The following is a 24205-nucleotide window of genomic DNA, read 5'->3' on the forward strand; positions in this document are numbered from 1 at the left end:
GAAAGCTCTCTGCCCCACTTGTGAACTGGTAGGAAAAAGGCTGGAGTGGAATATAATATCTTTATTTTTCCCAGGGAACGTGGTCAACTGACAAGGTATTGGTGTTCGACAGGGAGGAGTTTAATAAGTGCATTACAGCTGAGGATTGTGTCTACAGTCCCTTAAATGAGGATTGGAAGAACGGTATCTGAAGTGTTAGTCGTGCAGAATGCAATGCTCTTAATATGCTAATGCAGGACATATATGTACAACATCTGACAGACAATCACCCTGCAAGTTTTCTAACCCAATCACTACAGTGACAAACTTTAAGACGATAAAATTACTTCCTTAAATACCATTCTGGTGTCCTAAGAAGTGACGGAGCAGTTCCTCACTATGAAGATGTATATCTGCCGCTTGAACGCCTTATAAACCAATGCGAGAGACTGCTGTTCTTAGGAAGTTGACGGACTTTACACCTCCTTTGATGCCGGCCGCGGTGGCCGTGCGGTTCTAGGTGCTCCAGTCCGGAGCCGCGCTGCTGCTACGGTCGCAGGTTCGAACCCTGCCTCTGGCATGGGTGTGTGTGATGTCCTTAGGTTAGTTAGGTTTAAGTAGTTCTAAGTTTAGGGGACTGATGACCTCAGCTGTTAAGTCCCATAGTGCTTAGAGCCATTTGAACCATTTTTTGAACCTCTTTTGAACTCAGACACGTACGTATCCTCAATCACATTTCCCATGTCAGTAGTGCTGATTAGTATTAGTGGCGGTTTTGATGGATGCAGCCATGTCTCGCTAGGAAACAGAGCGAGGAAAAAAAAACATGAATATTTCCGTTAGTTGATACACTGAGTTACCACCCACATCCTGCTGCATGAAAATGCACACGAAGAAACAGCGACTTCTTACAAGGGAGTAAACACCACCATCAGTAGCCGAGGGAAATGTAACAGTCTTATTGCTGTTTACAGTAGCATCACCACGGACCTGGTAGCCTTCCTCTTGCATGCAGAAATCATGGACTGATGTTAGGTAGTTTTGCTCATGTGCAGCAATTTCGTCTTAACACCACGCCCTCACACTATTAAGGCAGACATAAGTGGCATGAGTCCACTCTCCTACAGAACACGCGGAGAAGTAGCTTAAGTCTGTTAAACACAGTGATTCATCCCCTTAATAGTTATGGAATAACATTGCTTGAGAGATGCAACCCTAATTCGGTAATATCTATGTTCGACTGCGTCTGTGAGAGCACTGTCCTGGATTGGGATACATATGTTTCACCTGCTTTAATATAGCGCTTCTGTGTAATACTTATATCGCCTTGATTGAAGTATGTGTTACGAAAACCGACGTAGTTTACTGGGGGAGGGGAAATTAAAACTGAATGCAGACAGTGTAATTTTTAAGGTTTAAGCGGACTTGAGTGTCCGGGAGAGCCCAACCCACGTCAATTCCCCGCATTTAGTGGTATTTTTTTCTAATTTTATGCATTCTCAATCAACTTACGTAATTTTGATAGGTTCTCACGATTTAACATATTTTGTCGTATTTCCCTAGAACTTAAGCATTTCCCATCAAATATGTCGTAATTATACCAGGATTCCCTCGATTTTTGCCAACTTTATGTCATTTTTCATATTTTTGCGATAGGTTTTCGTATGTGTAAGGTCACATTGCTGGCATACCTATGCGTTGTTTGGCTTCATACGATGATATTTGCGTGTCTTATGAACCAGCCTACTAAAAAATCCCGATGATATACATGCATGCATTTTGGGTAGGACGATCATGAAAAGTGTAGTACTATTCGCTTCGTACCTACATGAGGTTCAACAAGTGGTTCACACTGGAAACTCGAAGTTCAGAAACAAGTCCGTGTTCTGCTACAGCACATCAGAGGGCTTTCCTGTAGCGATCATTTGATGGAAACTCAGTTCTGCATATTCATTTGACTTCCACTCTACCGTATAGAGATCTGCAACAGAAGTCGACATGTGTACAGAACTGATTTCTGCGGCTGCTCTAATATTTTGCTCTTGATGTTTACCAGATGAGCTTCGCTACTTTTGTTTGTACCTTCCAACTCTGATATGTTCCCATAATGCTGTGGGAACATCTACAAACTATAGATTTCACGTTTTTTTTTATCCTAGTAATAAGTTACTCGTTAGTTGGCAGTGTGTCGACTGTACTTCGCATCTTGGGCCGTAAGCGTTTCCTGCATATGTCAATTGTTTAATAGTGATATATTTAGCACTACGAATAAATGCATCTTTGACAACACCATGCAGAAAAGAATGTTTGCTGGTGCAAAAACGTTAAAAACGCTTATCTTGGATTATGTGGTAAATTTACACTGTTCATATTTTCCACTATTTCGCACATATTTTCCGCGTTTGACTTACGGAATTCATAACCTAATATTAAACATTTTCGTGACAGGAATATGCATTTCACCTCGTTCAAGAGAAGGAATGAAGCATGTATTAACACAAATTACACCTGATGATGGACCCACAGGATCCGAAATGCATCGTGTACGGTACTTAATAAAACACGAAAGCGTTTTTTAATTCATATCTCCAGTGTAATGTTGGAGTACGAGATGGGTCCCGTGGATGCTTACAGAAGAAGAAAAGACTCATCGAATGGAAATTTTTCGGCTCCTACTGGATAAATATGAAGCTGAAGGTGACAATTCTCTGAATAGCATCGTCACCGGACATGAGACTTGGTGTCACCACTACGAGCCGGAATCCATAAGAAAGGACATGGAATGGCAATACGCGAATTCTCCGTCAAAGAAGAAATTCAAGAGACAGCCATCCGCAGGCAAAGTGATGTGCAGAGTCGTCTGGCATAGCCACGGTGTGGTTCGTTTGGATGTCCTGAAGCCTGGTGAAATTGTCAATTCAGCACGCTACAAGACGACACTGACTAAGCTGGAAGCCCGAATTTCTAGGGTAAGGCCAGAGAAGGAGACCAACTTTCGCCTGCTACATGATAACGCCAGACTCCACACCAGTTTTGCGACCATGCAAGTCATTGCAGAATTCGGATGGACTCCCTTACCACATCCACCGTACAACCCCGATTTAGCGCCTTCTGATTTCATCTCTTTGAGCCTCTGAAACATGGACTACGTGGCGAACATTTTCAAGACCGGGATGCTGTTGTCAAAGGTGTAAGGAAATGGTTAGCTTCAGCTTGTTCCGATTTTTACGAGCGTGGTATGCAGGCTCTGGTTCATCGTTGGCAAAAGTGCATAACGGATGGTGGTGACTATGTGGAAAAATGATATTCTGTAGTTGAAATATTTCTCTATTTAGCTGTGTTGTTGTGAATTATGTACCTCCTGTAATTTCCATGAATAAAAATAGGAGGAATTACTATCGGAACGACCCTCGTACTTTGTACAGATCGGACCAAAGTGTTGTTCCATAGGAGACATCCACAATCCAACCAATGGTCTGTATGTATTCCACCTAATTACAAAGAAAAATTAATTTCACATACACATACCGCTTGGGGACACTGCAATATCAGATTGTTGGACAGTTGCTCCCACTATTTGAAGTAGCCCCACTTTCATACTTCACTGCACATTTTCAACTTCAACTATAACTTCGAACTCAGTTTCAGATGCTGTCCTGACATTAACACACATAGGTACGTTAGTGGTAAAATGATACATGTTGGTGAACTCTAACATCGCTTCGACAGCTAAGTACATGGTTGGGCTACTGGGTTTATTTAGCACTCCACAAGTCTACCAATTATGAGAATCCACATGTGGTGTCACCGCCAGACACCACACTTACTAGGTGGTAGCCTTTAAATCGGCCGCGGTCCATTAGTACATGTCGGACCCGCGTGTCGCCACTGTCAGTGATTGCAGACCGAGCGCCGCCACACGGCAGGTCTAGAGAGACTTACTAGCACTCGCCCCAGTTGTACAGCCGACTTAGCCAGAGATGGATCACTGACAACTACGCTCTCATTTGCCGAGACGATAGTTAGCATAGCCTTCAGCTACGTCATTTGCTACGGCCTAGCAAGGCGCCATAGCATTTGATATTGAGATTATAACATGTACCGTCGAGAGCGATGTACACCAATTGTGGATTAAAGTTAAGTATTATATGAACTACGTACTTTATTTGCTACTATTAATTCCCTTAACTGTTCCAGACCTCGCGCCAGTCAGCGTGTAATTAAACGCGTGCATTTCGGCCTCCTCTAGCAACACAGTGTTGGCTCTTCTGCCAACACTTCACCACATCTGTATGGAATAATGGAGAAAGGGTACCAAATTGAAACTTGTCGGTTCAGAGTGGTCAGGTCGAATGGAGACGTGGCGGAAAGGTGTACTATTCTGAATTTCGTGGATATAAGTCATGCTGCGGAAAATACAGGTCATAGGATAGGTACCTAAAGCAACATGCAGATGACTGACTGGGAGAAATGTAGTATGCAGATGAAAGGGTTGGTTTACAAAACACTATTACTACCCATATAATCGCGTTATGTGAATAGATGTTGCTGATCTCTCAAGCAACAACATTGGGTCATGTGGCTTCTGGGATCATACAGTGGGTACATTCCATTCAAATATACAACAGAAAAGAAAAAAAAATCGTGGAAAGAAGGCATATTTCTCCAGAAACATAAATGTGGAATGGGGTGTGTATGGATGTCTATAGACAATGCAATTTTCTTTTATTTGAGCAGTATGTGGGGGGAAGCTAGGGGGGGGGGGGGAGGGGACAGAAATGAAAAAAATGAAAATCGATAATACTATTAAGATGTAAGCACTATATAGTGGCTTGCAGAATTTGTGTTTAGATGCAGGCTCTTATTTGAGGTGGACATAGAGGAGTGCAGACGATAAACTTTTCGTATATGTTCGTAGTTGAGAATATTACGAAAAACCAACGCGCTTAAAAAAGAATGGCTATATACCATCAGCGTATGGTGGACTGGACATTGTACATCCCGTTATTCCTTAGTTTTTTAAGAAAAAAGCACCATAAACTGTTCCCACAAATACTGTATTGTTATTTTATATCTTAAGAAAATGAGGCGATATATGTACCCAATACACTTAATCATATCACTGTTAAAGACATTACTGCCATGCTCTTGCAGCACATGGAAGCAATTCAGGAGCTAGACAGAGAAATAGAGAATTCGCGAGAAACGCATGGTTGACCATAAAATGTAGATCTCAGCCGATCCAACTGGTCGCGGTGGTGTGGTTGACCGCGAAGGGCGTCTGTGTAATGTCATCAATGCAGTGAATGTGTCAGTCTTGGTCTTGCGGCCACTATGTCGGGCCTACCTGAATTCGAACATGGACAAATTGATTGCGTTCGTTCGGTGTGTGCTTCTGTAACCTAGGCAGCCCAAGTGTTTTGGTAATTCAAGAGGCATCTTATATGAGATTTATGCAAGCAAAGCGGAAAAAACAAGTTCCGCTACGTCAACATCCCCGAAAGTACGAGTATGCGTAGTGTGATCGCAACTAGCGGTCATTTAAAAGGTATGTGACGAAAAATAAGAGGACGGCAGCTGCAAAAGTCACTGCAGAACTGAATGTAGCACTCGCGGACGCTGTCGGCACCAAAACACCATGAAGGGTGCTCCATAAAAGCAAGTGCAGGGCGTGATGCTGAAACCATAAAGCCTGCGCTATGGAGAAATGGAAGAATGTTATTCGGTAGGATGAGTACTGTTTCCCACTGTTTCCAACTTCCGACCGAGTTTACGTTCCCATAATGAAACTTGTGGGGTAGTATAGATGTAGCAAATTGAGGTAGTAACGACGATCCCTTTGTCAATTCTTCTAACTCTTGTGGGCCATGTATTACCGTCTCCCATATACGTGCCACGAAATGAGTGCAACGAGAAATTGCTTAGGTTGGCCAACAGATTTTCTCTCCACTTTCCGCGCGCCATTCACGATTCAAGCAAGGATGGATGGTACTAGCAAAAGTTTCGTCTTCAGAATGAAATAACTTTTTTCGACACTTGGTTGGGGGGGGGGGGGGGGGTTATTTTAAAATATGTTTATTGGAGACACAAGACCCCCGCTGCATGCAGTTTGCTATTGCAATGATATTGTCTAGGTATCATTACTCGTTTACATACAGCACAGACGACGTGAAAATGGTTACTGTGCATGTCCTTCTACAGAGAAAATGTATAATTGTGATGGCATATGAATAGGGTCACATTTCTGAAAATATCACCAACAACTAAACAACAAGATACGAGGGCTATTCGGAAAGTAAGGAACGATAGGTCGCGAAATGGAAACCACAGTGAAAATCAAAACTGTTTTATTTGCAGCGGTCAGCTACACGTTCCGGCTACTGCTCTACACAGTCGCCGCTCAGACTTAGACATCTGTCGTAGCGTTGTACCAGCTTTTCAATTCCCTCCTTATAGAAGACAGCCGCCAGAGCTTCTCGACAATTTTCTACTCTGGACTGCAGCTCGTTGCCTGTGTCAAAATATTGTCTTCATAGCCAGCGGTTCATTTGAGCAGAGATGAACCTCAGGGGTGGCCAATTACGGGCTGTATTGTGGGTAATCAAACACTTCCCACCGAAAACGCAGCAGTAACATCTTCATTGTCCCTGCAGAGTGCGGCCGAGAATTGTCGTGTAGAACGAACCGCATGACAGTTATGTTATGTGGATTGCATAGCTTCAGGCGAAATCTTTCGCCAGGCCCTCATACTTGGCGGGAGACGCTGACTTCTAGCCATCTTTACGTTCTCGCTGTGAGCTCAGAACTGAAAAGAGTGACATGACACGATCGATGGGCGTACTAGACACAGTGTCCAACACATCTGTGCAAAGTTTCATTAGATTTTCACTGTATTTTCCATTTCGCGACCAACAGTTCCCTACTTACCGAATAACCCTTGTATATAAAATGTTCTTAGAGGGCATCATCCCTGGCAGTCTCTCATCCATTGTGCAATAATGCGAAAACGATTCACCCTTCTTTGAACTTCTTTTCGATGTCATCCATGTGTTCTATATCTTACTGATCCTATACCGTGCAGAGATAGTGGAGAGGAGGGGTAAAGTAGCGTGGTGCATGGTAGTCTCTTTTCTCTATGGATCTCCCGTATTTTCAGTGTGTTGTGGTAATAAAACACAGTCTTTGCCTCACTTGTCCATGTGGTGTAAACGCTGCTTCTGTTCCTTTGTATTTAGAAGACAAAACACGTTAAGTAATGTCGAAATGTTAATGTTGATTTCTAGAGGGTACTGTGTTGCAATACCTCGAAAACACGAGGCACTTACAGTGCACTGCATATCCCTTGTGTACATCTCAAGAGTATCTATACAGGTTTTCTTTTTTATGCGGCATACAATTTGAGTGGTATACACATCTCATTTTAATGTTCACTACTACAATTCCACAGATATATACATCTTCATATTAACATCATATGGTATGTTTCAGATACTTCTGATCAGATTGCACATCACTAAATTGGAAGCGCATTTCTAAGTAAGTTTTTTTATATTTAAGGTGGTGATTGGTGTGATGATGAACGACAACGCATCTGCTCCTAGCTGGCCTACATACACATGTCTGTGGGTTGGTGGGTGGGAAGGTGTTTACAGAGCTTAGGGGGCTGTTGCTCAAGCCACTACATGCATGTCCACGAGATGGGAAGTTTTTACTTCCCTTATATAAGGTGTGGTCACGGCCACTGCTGGTGGCCGTTGGCCGAGGCTGCGTCTCCTCCTTCACAGATGTGAAGCGGTGAGCACTGTGACCACCACACATACCAGAGTGCAGTGTCTGGTGATGCCTGTAGTGCTGAGCGGTGCACAGACGGGCTGCACCAGCCCAGTACAGTATGAGGTGGGCTTCATGCAGACAGCAGGGAAGTATAGGGTGTTTATAAATGAATATTGGGGTGTTAACACTTTGTAATATTTGTTATATTAAACTTACAGTTATAAATGATATGTCAAATGAAAGAGCAAATCAAACAGTTTTACTAAGAACCTTATAAATGTTCAATGTGAGCACCGTTTGTCACACGGCACACGTCATATTTACAGCCGAGTTCTTCCCAAATATTGATAAGCGTGTCTTCAGTGATTGTAACAACAGCTGCTTCAATCTGGTTCCTTAATTCAGGGAGGTCTGCTGGTAGCAGAGGCACATGCAGACGATCCTTGATGAAGCTCCAAAGGAAAAAATTGCATGGCATTAGGTCGGGTGACTGTGGAGGCCAAGCAAAGCAATAGGCCCCATTGGGCCCCTTGCAGCCTATCCAGTGCTTGGGTATAGTGAAGTTCAACCAATTGCATACTTCGCTATGCCATTGAGGTGGTGTACCATCTTGCTGGAAAATGAAGTTCTATGGCTCATCTTCTTCCACCTGAGGAAAGAGCCATTGCTCTAGTGTATCAAGGTAAGAAATGCCAGTTACAGAAAGTTCACCAAAAAAGAAAGGCCCATAAACTTTCCGTCGGGATACGACGCAAAGACTGTCACTTTAGAGGAATCTCATTGCATTTGTACCACCTCGTGAGGATTTTCTGAGCCCCAGATGCGCACATTGTGAGTGTTAACATGTCCAGTAAGGTGAAAAATCGATTCATCACTGAAGACAACTTCATCCAGAAAATCTTCATTGTCATGAAACAACATTTCGTTTGCGAAGTTGGCACGTAATCCATGGTCTGCCAGCTTTAGAGTCTGTAATAACTGTAAACGGTAAGGATGTAGTTGTACGCGTTTTCTTAAAACTTTCCAAACAGTCGACACGGGAACTTGTAATTCACCACTAGCCTCCTGGACTGATTTCTTCGGACTATGAGTGAACAACTCTCTGACTCGCTCAACAATCTCTTCACTAACTCTTGATCGTCCTGTGCTCTTCCCTTTACAAAGGCAGCCGGTATCTTCAAATTGATGATAACATCTACGAATATTGATTTCACTTGGAGGATCATAACCGAACTTCAGCCGGAATGCACGTTGCACAATAACTACAGATTCGGTCTTTGCAAACTGCAAAACACAAAACGCTTTCTGTTCACCAGTCGCCATCTTCGCTACTACCGCTGACTAGCGGATTGCGGTGGAAACATTGCCCGCTGCACATGCACACTGGTGCCAAACACAACTGTTTGAGTAGCTCTTTCATTTGGCATATCATTTACAACTGTAAGTTTAATGTAATAAATATTATAAAGCGTTAAAACCCCGATACTGATTTATAAACACCCTGTGTGTTTTTACATAAAGGCGTAATTACCTTCCCCATCCTATCCCAGTGATAGCAGCACAGATGTGGGATGCTAGAGTAGCTGAGCGATGGGGATACCTCTCTGTAAAATTGTTCCTGCCGTTATTTGCTAGTCCAGAATAATCTCATACTGTTAGGCTGCTCTTACGTGACCTGATTGCGATATCACTGTTTCTTAGCACACTAATAATACCGGGATAAATTCCTTACAGTGAAACACAGATTTGGTGCTTAGCAAGAGCACTTTTTTTTTTAAAAAATAATGCATGTGCGTTTTGTTTAATGGGGGGTACTGCTGTAATTTCTTTCAGTGTCACACTGTTCTAATTATTTAGCTTTTTAGGGTCCTATGTGTCTTTGGAATACTGAGATAAAATCAACAAAATTGCGATGAATTCCCCCAAAACTGTAAATAGTAATGGAGGCGGTTTACTTGCAAGAGGTACACAGCAGAAGTGCAAATGTTTGTTAAGTAATGCATTACAGGAATTGACTGGTGTATTTGTTAAAATATGACACTGCGGAAATTGTGTCGTCTTGGAAAGCAGGAGAAAATCGGCAGAATTGTAGTAAATAGCCACAAAACTGTAAATAGTGTCATATGTGGCAGCAAACACTATTCGGTACAATACTCTGCTGGAAACTGCGAAAGAAACGAAATTGCGACTATCAGCTGAATTTGTTGCTGCAAGCGCTGCTGCCAATCGACAGAGGTACAGACAGAACACGGCTGCTAAGTCCTGTCTCATGAAGCTGACTAGCTGAAGAGTGGTGTCAGTAAGGAAGGGGGGGGGGGGGGGGGGGAGGGAGGCAGCGGGTGGGGCGGCAGGGATTCCAAATAGGTATGCGCTATAGGAGTGGGGAGGGCACATCGACAATTTTTGATCATAATTTGTGATAATTAAGATCAGACTAAAACCAATTTGACAGCTGTGCAAACATGAGCACAAGCGCACCACTTAATGGTCATCTTGTGCCATGAATTGTGGTAACTAAAGTGACAGTTGTGGGTCATTAATTAGATTCCAAACAAACAAAACTAGGGGCCCAAATGATTGGTTTGTTTACATAAAGGGAACGAGGGCAAGCGGCCCATTTGTTTACAAAAAATGGTTCGAATGGCTCTGAGCACTGTGGGACTTAACATCTGAGGTCATCCGTCCCCTAGAACTTAGAACTACTTAAACCTAACTAACCTAAGGACATCACACACATCCATGCCCGAGGCAGGATTCGAACCTGCGACTGTCACGGTCGCGCGGTTCCAGACTGAAGCGCCTAGAACCACTCGGCCACACCGGCCGGCATTTGTTTATAGGAGGAGAAAAATGCACCTTTTGTTTCAGAGCCCATTTAATCTCCCTACCGTGAAGTATGAGGGAATTTGCTTTGAAAAGGGAGAATTTTAAGCCAAACTGCATCAAATAAACTTCAATATCCTTCCAGAAATATTTCCATGAGTTGAAAGATAGTGTGCATGTTGGTTCTCAGGTTTAAAATTCAATGCATGATGATAATTTTGCGACAGCTGAAAGTTAATATCTAATTCGTTGCGAGAGCTTTCTCTACAACCAATGTTTTCTAATACATTACGTTACTTGTGTTGATACTGTTTCGGTATCTGTGCTGTCTTAAGCAAATATCATACATCATAAACGCTTATTTCGTGCAAAATCCTAACGTTATGTGTAGAAATCGATGTCATTTACTAAAATATCATAATAAAACATTTCACACAAATTGTCGGGGAATAATGAGAAAACTAAACGTTTCTAGCCAACTTGATATTTCTTCTTCTACTGCTGTCGCCTTCTACAGCTTACAACTACATCTCCCAATCTAGAAGCACTTTTGTGTAAGGTAAACGTCTTGTAATACTTGCCTCCTTCGGCACCACGTCGTAGGTATCATCTGTAGAAACGTCCCAAGCGCGTACCTCGTCCTCATACTCGAAGAGGAGTATGGAAGCTGCAACAAATGATACATCACTGGTAAGCGTGGTACGTCCTGGGGCAGTAGGCTGTAGGCCTTCCATCTCTGAAACTTCCCATATATGAACTCACAACTAAAGTAAGGATGGGCAAAACCATTGTTTTCAGAGATCGGGTCAGAAATGTTCACTCACTGGAATAAACTAGCTCTTTTTCATAACTCACCACTTATTATTCATTAACAAAAATAAATAAAAGGAGGAGACCTTCCCTTTTTGCATTTTTATCCTATATGGCGCTATTTTGAAAGAATAGAGAAAGAGGAGTAATAAGTTTATGTTACGTCCCTACTAGTTTTGAGATTTAAAAGTTATGTGGTTCGTCTGCTACAAAAATTAAAAACTTTACAAAATACTAAATATTTTTATTAAGAGAGAGAATTTTAGGAATTAGGCTAGTTATTGTTACTTTTACACTTTTACTGGAAACAATAAAAGAATATAATATAACTGTAATTATGTGTCTACAGTCATCATTGACAATCAGTATGAAATATACGTACCAAAGAAAGAAAAATTATCTGTATTACGATTTACAAATAAAATTTGACATATTTTACTTTAAGTGAGTCGGTTTCTTTTCTCGGTGCATATATGTTCTGTGCTTGAAAGGATAAGCCCACAGGGCACTGCCGTAACTGGAATACATCATATTTTCAGAACCTACAATTTTCTTGTTTCTTACCAGTTTAAGAGATAGCTCTTTTCTAGGCAAAGCCGTCTGAGACACGTATTTGTCAAGTTCCACAAACGCTGCGTGTCCTATGGTGTCACTTTCTTCTAGTTGACTGATAGTTTCACTGAATTCCTCCTAAACTGAAGAATACTGATGCGTTACTGTGGTAACTATTTGAGAAATTAGGTGTCTTCGTTCTTGCTGAACAATCAACGCTTTCATTTTTGCAGTAAGTTACGTGTAGCAGTCCTGGAATGTTATGTCATATGTAAATTCTTGTTTTTTGAGGCGGCGATCCAGCAACTTGCCTCGCTAATCAGTTCCTTGCTGGAGATAACCCCAAACCTTCCTGGCAACCTTTTAAGCAAGTTATTAATCAATGAATCTATTTCAGGGGGCACTTTTTATTTTTGTCTTTAAAGATTTTAGTCACTGTTCCATTAATCTCTACAAGATTATCATTTTTGCCAGTGAGACTCTTTTCTCTGAGGACACATATTTTGTTATCTCTTCGGAAACTTTAAAAATCTACATAGCCTCTTGATTATCTCTCAGTTTGTATCTTTTAAGTTTAAAGTTATCGATTTTGCTCCCAGAACAGCAAGACAAAAAATTACGGGAACTTTATTTGAAAGAAATATTTGCAACATCTCGTAAAAAGAGGTCCATCACGTTGTTTCAGATTCAGTCGACCTTTTCTCTTAATTTTCTTACATTGCTGCAGGTTCCTTCAGGCAAACGGTCTCTGTTTGAAAAACATAACAGCTCTTCTGAGCTTGTCACAGGTCTTCTGTATGGACTTCTTAACTATGTGTTGTACAACGAGACATAAAGAATGAGCAAAGCAAAAAAGTTTCAGAAACATGGTAGCTAACTTTATATCCGAAACATGATTTGTTACTGGCATTAACAACCTTCACTCAATGTCACATGTGTTCTTCAGGTGTCTTTGTCCGAAATGTAAGCACTCCAAAGGTAAGACTTTAGTTGTCTCTTGTTCATGAAATGTACCGTTAGTGCATTGAGAGTAATACAAGGATGCATTTTGTCTCAAGTTCTTTTTAATACATTTACCGACGTCATGGTCGCGCAATGGATAAATAAAGTAAGTCTTCATACTCCCGACTTCAGCAAAAGGACTTATTCTATGACATTACTCTTTGCTTATGGTCAGACTGCGAGTGCTGATAGCGAGAAAACACTCGAAAGAGCTGCTCATATTTTATCCATAACAGCAACGTTGTATAATGCCCAGCAAAACAATAATAAATGACCAGAAAATAAACAAAGTAAAGTCGTTCAACTTCTTGGCAGGCAGGCACTCTGTCTCCAGGCCACAAATGGCCCATCGGGACCATCCGACCGCCGTGTCATCCTCAGTTGAGGATGCGGATAGGAGGGGCGTGTGGTCAGCACACCGCTCTCCCGGTCATTACGATGGGTTTCTTTCACCGGAGCCGCTACTATTCGGTCGAGTAGCTCCTCAATTGGCATCACGAGGCTGAGTGCACCCCGAAAAATGGCAACAGCGCATGGCGGCCTGGATGGTCACCCATCCAAGTGCCAGCCACACCCGACAGCGGGTGATCTCACGGGAACTGGTGTATCCACTGCGGAAAGGCTGTTCCCGTTCAACTTCTTAGGAAATACTGTTTCATTCTTGGCAGAAATGGTCATACAAACGAAAAGCAGAAATATTTAACTACATAATGGAACAATCTCTAGAGCACTCAGAACTAAAGTAGGAAAGGAAACTCTACCTAAGTTCTACAAATCGATGTCAGTACCAGAGTGTAATAGGCAAGCGTTTAACGCATGCAGAAGGAACAAAGCAGACACATTACGTTAAAAGTACACTCCTGGAAATTGAAATAAGAACACCATGAATTCATTGTCCCAGGAAGGGGAAACTTTATTGACACATTCCTGGGGTCAGATACATCACATGATCACACTGACAGAACCACAGGCTCATAGACACAGGCAACAGAGCATGCACAATGTCGGCACTAGTACAGTGTATATCCACCTTTCGCAGCAATGCAGGCTGCTATTCTCCCATGGAGACGATCGTAGAGATGCTGGATGTAGTCCTGTGGAACGGCTTGCCATGCCATTTCCACCTGGCGCCTCAGTTGGACCAGCGTTCGTGCTGGACGTGCAGACCGCGTGAGACGACGCTTCATCCAGTCCCAAACATGCTCAATGGGGGACAGATACGGAGATCTTGCTGACCAGGGTAGTTGACTTACACCTTCTAGAGCACGTTGGGTGGCACGGGATACATGCGGACGTGCATTGTCCTGTTGGAACAGCAAGTTCCCTTGCCGGTCTAGGAACGGTAGAACGATGGGTTCGATGACGGTTTGGATGTACCGTGCCCTATTCAGTGTCCCCTCGACGATCACCAGTGGTGTACGGCCAGTGTAGGAGATCGCTCCCCACACCATGATGCCGGGTGTTGGCCCTGTGTGCCTCGGTCGTATGCAGTCCTGATTGTGGCGCTCACCTGCACGGCGCCAAACACGCATACGACCATCATTGGCACCAAGGCAGAAGCGACTCTCATCGCTGAAGACGACACGTCTCCATTCGTCCCTCCATTCACGCCTGTCGCGACACCACTGGAGGCGGGCTGCACGATGTTGGGGCATGAGCGGAAGACGGCCTAACGGTGTGCGGGACCGTAGCCCAGCTTCATGGAGACGGTTGCGAATGGTCCTCGCCGATACCCCAGGAGCAACAGTGTCCCTAATTTGCTGGGAAGTGGCGGTGCGGTCCCCTACGGCACTGCGTAGGATCCTATGGTCTTGGCGTGCATCCGTGCGTCGCTGCGGTCCGGTCCCAGGTCGACGGGCACGTGCACCTTCCGCCGACCACTGGCGACAACATCGATGTACTGTGGAGACCACACGCCCCACGTGTTGAGCAATTCGGCGGTACGTCCACCCGGCCTCCCGCATGCCCACTATACGCCCTCGCTCAAAGTCCGTCAACTGCACATACGGTTCACGTCCACGCTGTCGCGGCATGCTACCAGTGTTAAAGACTGCGATGGAGCTCCATATGCCACGGCAAACTGGCTGACACTGACGGCGGCGGTGCACAAATGCTGCGCAGCTAGCGCCATTCGACGGCCAACACCGCGGTTCCTGGTGTGTCCGCTGTGCCGTGCGTGTGATCATTGCTTGCACAGCCCTCTCGCAGTGTCCGGAGCAAGTATGGTGGGTCTGACACACCGGTGTCAATGTGTTCTTTTTTCCATTTCCAGGAGTGTATTATGATTTTTTGAAGTAACTGTGATGTAAAAAGTTTTGTAATTACATATCAAACTGTGGTCCAGTATAAGAGGAATCCTGAAAGCATTAATCTGATAAGGTTAAATGAATAAATAAAAACAAGCAATATATAAATGCATTATCATATATGTAAAAGTCATTATTATTACAAAGAACAATATCCGACAGAGACGAAACAAAATGGAGAGCCACAGACTCAAGAAAGTGAGATGCGAGCTCAGTGAGTCAAGAGCACAGAGAGTGCTGCGTCTCCTGGTTCACTTTGCGATCATCTCTGTGTGAGTCGTGGGGAGAATTACATTACTCTTTGTATTCCGCCTGGCAATAAAATGTCACTGCAGATACTGTTGTGTTACTAGCAGCTGACCACTCACACACCGCCACTGAGCTCCCTGACCCATAGTGGCCTTGGCCAGCCTGGTTCGCTACAATTTACTGTTAGCTTCACTCGGACAGCTTGAATCTGCTACCAATGGGCATCACACTGGGGGCCCACACATGGAGATCTGAGGAAGGTTCAGCACATCCTATGTTTCCCCTGATTGGTCCACTGCTGTGGCTGCCCTGGTCACCTCTTGCACTGAGGATGACCACTCACATGTGGTGGAGTGTGGGGTCGTTCCGAGGTGTGGCATGCAGCAAAAGATTTTCCGAGAGACCGATCAGAGGGCCTTCCCAATCCACCTAACGAACAAATTTCAGGTTCTTTCTGTGTGTCTGAGCCAGATGCAGTCTCTCTTCCTGCTCCAGAGGAAGCCTCTCGGTCCACAACGTTTGGGCATTCACAGAGGGTGGGTCTACTGGTAGTTGGGAGTTCCATCATTAGGCACGTAATGGAGCCCATTAGAGATACGGCTGCCAAGACGGGGAAGGAACCCAGTGTGTATTCTATGTGCATACTGGGAGGAGTCATTCCAGATGTGTGAAGGATGTTTCTGGGTGCCATGAAGAGCACAAGGTGCAGACAGCTGTAGGTGGTGGCTCATCTCGGTACCAACGATGTGTGTGGCTTTGGGTCGGAAGAGATCCTCTCTGGTTTGTGCGGCTAGTTCAAGTGGTAAATATTGCCAGTCTCACGTGCGAGATGAAGCCAGGGCTTGCCATCTGTAGCACCGTTGACAGAATAGACCTTTGCTGTGGAACCACGTGGTGGGTCTGAATCAGAAGTTCAAACGGTCCCGCGACCGTGCGGGCTGCAGATTCCTCGACTTACGCAACAGAGTGGTCGGTTTCTGGATTCCGTTTTATACCTGAGAGGTCCACTACACACAGGAAGCGGATACACGAGTAGCGGGGGCTGTGTGAAAGGGACTGGGCAGTTTTTTAGGGCAGAGGGTCTCGCGAAACTACCGAAAGGTGTCAGTCTAAAAGGATGAATGGCAAAAGTAGGAAGATATTCCTAGCAACAATCGGTATTGTATTTGTAAATCGTCGTAGCTGTCCTGGGAAAGAACCAGAGCTCCAAGCACCAACAGAAAGCACTGAAGCTCAAATTTCTCTACGTACAAAAAGCTGGCTAAAGCTGGAAGTAAGTACAGCCGAAATTTTTACAAAAAACCTAACCGTGTTCAGAAAGGACAGGTTCAAATCAGTTAATCGTGGGGTGTTATTGTTGTTAGACGTAGTTTACCTTTACTATTGAAATTGAAGCAGATAGTTCCTGTGAGTTAGTACGGTAGAGGCTATACTTGACAACCGGAATAAATTAATAATTTGTCCTGTTACCGATTCCCTGACTCAGAAGATATAGTTGCTGAACAGTGCAAAGAAAACTTGAGTCTTATTTCAAATAAGTACCGCACTCATATAATTACAGTTGGTCGTGGCTCCAATCTACCTTCGATGTGTTGGCAAAACTACATGTTTAAAGCCGGCGGTAGGCATAAAATGTCTTCCGAAATAGTACTGAATGCTTCCTCAAAAAATTATTTTGAACAATTAGTTCAGGAGCCCACTCGAAGTTTAAATCGTTGCGAAATCATACGTAACCTCTTAGCAACAAAAAATCCTGAGCAAATAGATATCATCATGATAGATACAGGGATTAGTGACCACAACTTTGCTGTAACCGGATTGACCACCGTAACATCAAAATCTACCAAAAATAAACGCAACGTACATCCAGAGAAAAAGAATATTTAAAGTAACTGGCATAAAATAAAGTGATCTAGGGCGTAAAGGCCTGTCCTAACAACAGAGATACCGCGTTTCTAATGTTTCCAAAATTCCGATTTCGTCTGAACGAAAAATTCTCAATTTTGAAAAGAAATTACTAAGAGGGATGTGAAAGGTACCCATTATTTGCGGATAAGATCGCATTTTACTTGATTTCCAGTTCCGCTATTTTCATACTTTGAAGTGAATGTATCAGTTCTGCAGTACGTGCGGAATAAAGAGCAAGCAGTAGGTTATCACGCTGGCTATAAGTGGCGGTTGGTCATCTGGCGCTTTCAGAGCCGCTGGGATGAGGTGCCGATGCATAAATCGCTCGTACTGTTAGCAATACGGATCCATGGGGAAAGCACATTTACTCCGGTGCGAATCAAGTAAGTGTTATTCATAAATGTTTACTAACGAAAGTTGCGATTTGCTCTCAGGCATTAGGAGGAGTCCACGGGTCATAAATTTTTCAGTAATTTTACAATTCCAGGAAACGTTGATATTAATAAACAAATGAATAACTTTAGCATAACCGAAGATGCACGATCTTATACGAACTACACCGATTGTACGCTCAAGTTACAGAGTGTGCGACATCGTTGGCAGCAATCGACAGGATAGCTTTCGATCTAGCCATGCGGTAGACCACGCTGTCGTACTGTTAAAACGCTACTGGCCATTAAAATTGCTACACCAAGAAGAAATGCAGATGATAAACGGGTATCCATTGGAGAAATATATCATACTAGAACTGACATGTGATTACATTTTCACGCAATTTGGGAGCATAGATCCTGAGAAATCAGTACCCAGAACAACCACCTCTGGCCGTACTAACGGCCTTGATACGCCTGGGCATTGAGTCAAATAGAGCTTGGATGGCGTGTACAAGTACAGCTACCCATGCAGCTTCAACAAGATACCGCAGTTCATCAAGAGTAGCGACTGGCGCATTGTGACGAGCCAGTTGCTCGGCCACCATTGACCAGACGTTTTCAGTTGATGAGACATCTGGAGAATGTGCTTGCCAGGGCAGCAATCAAACGTTTCCTGTATCCAGAAGGATCCGTACAGCTCCTGCAACATGCGGTCGTGCATTATCCTGCTGAAATGTAGGGTTTCGCAGGGATCGAATGAAGGGTAGAGCCACGGGTCGTAACACATCTGAAATGTAACGTCCACTGTTCAAAGTGCCGTCAATGCGAACAAGAGGTGACCGAGGCGTGTAACCAATGGCGTCCCATACCATCACGCCGGGTGATACGCCAGTATGACGATGACGAATACGCGCTTCCAATGTGCGTTCACCGCGATGTCGCCAAACACGAATGCCCATCATGATGCTGTAAACAGAACCTGGATTCATCCAAAAAAATGACGCTTTGCCATTCGCGCACCCAAGTTCGTCGTCGAGTACACCATCGCAGGCGCTCCTGTCTGTGATGCAACATCAAGGATAACCGCAGCCATGGTCTCCGAGCTGATAGTCCATGCTGCTGCAAACGTCGTCGAACTGTTCGTGTTGATGGTTGTTGTCTTGCAAACGTCCCCATCTGTTGACTCAGGGATCGAGACGTGGCTGCACGATCCGTTAAAGCCATGCGGATAAGATGCCTGTCATCTCGACTGCTAGTGATACGAGGCCGTTGGGATCCAGCACGGCGTTCCGTATTACCCTTCTGAACCCGCCGATTCCATATTCTGCTAACAGTCACTGGATCTCGACCAACGCGAGCAGCAATGTCGCGATACGATAAACCGCAATCGCGATAGGGTACAATCCGACCTTTATCAAAGTCGGAAACGTGATGGTACGCATTTCTCCTCCTTACACGAGGCATCACAACAACGTTTCACCAGGCAACGTCGGTCAACTGCTGTTTGTGTATGAGAAATCGGTTGGAAACTTTCCTCGTGTCAACGCGTTGTAGGTGTCACCAGCGGAGCCAACCTTGTGTGAATGCTCTGAAAAGCTAATCATTTGCATATCACAGCATCTTCTTCCTGTCGGTTAAATTTCGCGTCTGTAGCACGTCATCCTCGTGGTGTAGCAATTTTAATGGCTAGTAGTGTAGCTATCTCATAACCAGTGTGAACACGTTCATTTTTTTGTGTTTCTTAAATGACCGCACCATAATGGCACCCCATGTAAAAGTTATTTGCATGAAAAACGTTCTTCCCGTTTCATTATGTAAAACATAGACAATAGTATTGCACTTTTAGAAACCGGCGGCTCTGACACGGTCCTGTAAGGGGACATGAAACTATGAGAGCATAACAGGTAGTAAGAATTCCTACGCGGCGGCTCACTAAATCAATTCATGGACGGACTGGCATAATTATCGCAAAACTCGGGTAGGAAAGCGTGGTCAGATATACTGTACGCCCCTTATACCTTTATCTATGGCTAAGCGAAGACATTTCTGGAAGGTTACTACGAGTGGGGTTTTCTTGCGCTTGGTATCCCTTGTGGGGAGACGAATTTCTTCCAAATTTGTATAGACAACAGTAGACAATTGCAGTGGATACGTAGTCGATGAAAAACGCGATGAGGAAAGAAGCTGGAAGTGAACAATAAATGCGCTTGTAGTGTGTAACATTGAAACTGTGTGAGTCACCAAAAGTGATAAGGATCGCATAGCGAAAAATAGAATTTGCTTCACTGGAGTACGAACATTTCGTGAGTGAAGAATAGCAAATGATCGTCCAGAAGAGATCGTAACAGAAGAAAGCAGATAGCGACGTCCGTCGTGACAAGGCAAGCCACTTAATCTGAGGAAGAATGCAACGCGACGGTGTCGCGTGGATAGAAACTAAGCACAGCACAACAGCAGCAGAGAAAGGGTGTGCAGGAGGCGCTCTAGCTGACGCACGGCGAGGCAGCAGAGCATCACCGTTCCCAGTAAAATATACAAGTTTCAAAGTAAGCTAAAGTAATAGAATACTGTTGTATATAGTTAATGTTACTTAGAAGAAGTAGGACAACTAAAAGTAAAATGAGTGAACCAAATACTAGCGAGAATATACCCCAGGAGACCTCTGACTTGTTAGACACGCAAGATGTATTTCAGCTTGCAAAATCAAAACAAGGACCTGTAGTAAAGATGAATGATATTGTAGGTAACGAGGGTCAGGTAGTCCTATTAAATATTCGGTGTTCAAAAAGTCTCTCCGCAGTGCCGTATGGTTGTTAGCCGCACGTGCCGTATGATTGTTCGCCTGCCTGGGTTACTTCCCTTCAAGTGGATTCTCCCAACATTCCACTGTTTCGTTTATCTCAGCCAGCGTCAGTAGTATCGTTGGTGTGTGTCGTTACGTGTTGACGTGAACGTTTAAGTGTAGTTCCTTTGTTCGTTCGTTTCGTTTTTGACACTGTTAAATTGCTAACCATTGAAGAACGTGCATTTTTAGTCGAACAAGTGTTCAAAGCTGGCGGTAGCCTAAATACACAGTATTAGTTCGTCAAACATTTAATTCAGTTTTCCCGGAGACAACACTCCCACATCGCGATACTGTGCGAGACTTGATTAACAAATTTCAAAGTACGGGTTCAGTGACAGATGCACCAAGAAGTGGTCGACCTAGCGTTTTGTCTGAAGATAAACTACTCGATATTTACGATAAAATGTCCATGAGTTCGAACAAGTCAGTAAGAAAACTCGCCCAGGAAATCGATGTTAGTGCCGGAACGGCCCAAACAGCTGTAAGGAAAAAATTAGAACTTTTCCCATACAAAGTGACAATCGTGCAAGAACTGAAAAATAGTGATCATGGAAAGAGACTGCATTATTGTCAATAGTTCAAAAATTTCGTCCAACAAAATGGAAGGGATATTCTTAATGAAACGTTTTTCACTGACGAGGCATAACTCGTAAAATTCTCGTATGTGGAGTACCACAAATCCATTGTGTTTTCATGAGGAACCACTTCATTCTGTGAAATAGGAGTTTGGATTGCAACTTCTAGACGACGGATTGTGGGTCCCATATTTTTCAATGAAACAATAAACCCGCAATGATAGTGCAGTGATATTCTGGACCCATTCATAGGAGAACTTGTGTTAAGTGAAACACTGAACGGTTATTTTCAACAAGATGGTGCAACCGCGCATACAGCTTGCGTTTCAATGCCACTGCTTGCTGATGTTTTTGGTGATCGCATAATTTCACAGGGACTTTGGCCTCCACGATCGCCTGACCTAACACCACCTGACTTTTTCTTCTGTGGTGCAGCGAAAGCAACCGTCCAAAATCCATCGATTAATTGAAAACTGCAATATCCACTTTCACTGCTTCTGTTACAGAAGAAATGTTACAGCTTGTGTTTGGAAACATGATTAGACGAATTGAATTGTGTATTCAACAACACGGGGGACACTTTCAACATTCAGTGTGAAAAATTTGAAAGTAAAAATGAATATTCAATAAATTAGTAACTTGTATTTCACTGAGTTTCATTTCGGTATATCACTGCGGCATACGGCACTGCGGAGAGACTTTGTGAACACCCTGTATTTTAGATACCACAGAAAATGCTGCTGAGTCAGACACTCAGACAGTGGTTAAGGAAAGAATGACGACAGAAAATTAACCTGACAAAATTAATGGTTCAGAATTTAATATGCAAGCCATGTTTTCAGCTATGATGAGTAAACAAGAGGAAAATGAACAAAGAAACAAAAAACTAACGGCTAACAACAATACAGAAGAAACTGCTGGGGAAACTAACAAGAACCTAGAAGAAAATACCAAAAACTCAAAGCAACAAATAAGGGAATAGAGTAAATTGCTAGAGACACTAAGGAACAGTTGATAAAAATTATGAAAGGAATTAACAAGAACACAGTTGATAGGCTGGAAAAATGCGTTAGGCATAGTAACTTAAATTTCAAAGTGGCAAATGAAAAAATTGAGAATATAATAAAGGAACAGGGGGGGAGCTCAAAATTTGGAAAAAGACTCACCACTGGGGAAGTAACCGTAGTAAATCACAGTAAACTTATCAAAGAATTACAATAGAATGTTAAAATTTTATATCACAATTTTGGTAAGCAGACTGAAAAATGTAATACGCCGCTCTTCAATATAAATAAAAGAGTAGATGAAACAGAGACAGCTTTATCTAATACAATGTCTTCAGTAGAAACAACTACTAAAGAGATATTCACAAATGTAGCTAGAATTCAGATGGGACTGCTTAGTGCTATACCACCTATTGCACTCCCCTAACTTAAGCTATCGTGAGTTGAACTCGATTTCTAAACCGAAGGAAACACTTCACGGCATTCGCTTCAGAACTGCTACAAATTCGTCGGGCAACAGACCGCGCCGCTCGAACTGTCAACACGACTGGCACTGCTAAGAGTATCCTACGTCTTCATCGCTAGCAACGGGTTATACACAATGCTGGTGACTACTTTGAAGGTCAGTAAAACTTGGAAACACGCATCTATTTTTTACGAGCCGTAAATAAATAGTTGCCACTATTAAAGTTCCAGCCCTCGTATTCTATCATGCCTTCATGCTGCTACTGCCGAAACATACGTTTATTGAGTAAGGATGATAGCACGTTGCTCAACCACATCTTTCAAGTTCAGACCCCAATAACTTTTTGCAGTGAACGACAAAAGGGAGTTGTGTCTTTTGGATCTGTCGCCCTTAAAACGTAACTTAGGTATTGTCTATCTCGATACTGAACTTCAGTGTGTGTTATATCATTTTAATGGGGTCCGGGATTGAGAAAAAAAGTGTTACCCCAATAAAATACAGCGATCATGTATAACACCTACAACATCTTTGTTGAAAATCTCCCCCTAGTTAGAGATATCTAATTAAAATTGGCGGAGAGAGACTACCGTAGGGCTTAGGAAAACTATTTCACATTTGTGTATCCTCCCAGATTTACGTCAGTTTAAACAGAGAAATATCTTGTTCATTCTTCAAATATAAAGAGGTCTTATACGCTGCAAAAAGCAACTACTGTATTATATAACTAAATTTTAGAAGAAACATTTGACCTATACGTGGCTGACTGTCTCTACCTACACTGCCCTGAATTGAATCATATGAGATACATTCGTTGAACAAAACATTTTATTAAAACTACTTCGATGGCCACCTGCACACTGCAAAATAAATATTCTTCTTAACGAAACGTCGTTTCATGCTGAGAGTAAGCGCGTAATGACAGCGTTACCAGCTACGTGCGATAAACGTTGTCGTCTTATTTGAACTGCAGTGCAATTTGGTACACACGTAAATGAAATAAACAATTTACTAACAATCATCTGGTAACTACCCAAATCATATAACATAAATTTTGTCTTTCAAAAACAAGCATTTGCTCAAACTGTTGACTATGGATCGAAAGGCACATTTGCAATTGGCATTCGAAAGAACGATTAACAGGTGTAATTACAATGGATAATGTGATAGAGCATGCACTGGCGATTCGACGACGCATATCGTCCGGCGTACATGGGGTTTCGTCATAGACTGCGTGTTCGAATGCTTGCCAAAGAAGGAAATCGAGAGGAGTCAAAGCGGGGGACATCGCAGGCCATTTGATAACAGAATTTCATCCTAGAATGAGATTTTCACTCTGCAGCGGAGTGTGCGCTGGTATGAAACTTCCTGGCAGATTAAAACTGTGTGCCGGACCGAGATTCGAACTCAGGACCTTTGCCTTTCACAGGCAAGTGCAAGAATTTCATTATGTCCAACGTCCACGAACGTTGTCATTCAGCATTTGCGTTGCAACACGGAAAGAATGAGATGGATAACCGTCGTGTTGCAGCCACATACACT

The 24205-nt window shown here is 43.2% G+C and overlaps 1 protein-coding gene across 1 annotated transcript in view; it reads right to left on the reverse strand.

The window, feature by feature from the left end:
• Positions 1-24205, reverse strand: part of LOC126485130 (venom dipeptidyl peptidase 4-like) — a 293595-nt gene that overhangs the window by 215678 nt on the left and 53712 nt on the right. The window contains exon 3 of the mRNA XM_050108774.1: positions 11157-11242. Coding sequence (XP_049964731.1) covers positions 11157-11242 — 86 coding nt within the window. The remainder of the gene's footprint in view (positions 1-11156; positions 11243-24205) is intronic.

Source organism: Schistocerca serialis, chromosome 6, assembly GCF_023864345.2.
Source record: "Schistocerca serialis cubense isolate TAMUIC-IGC-003099 chromosome 6, iqSchSeri2.2, whole genome shotgun sequence".
Classification (NCBI taxonomy): Eukaryota; Metazoa; Arthropoda; class Insecta; order Orthoptera; family Acrididae; genus Schistocerca; species Schistocerca serialis.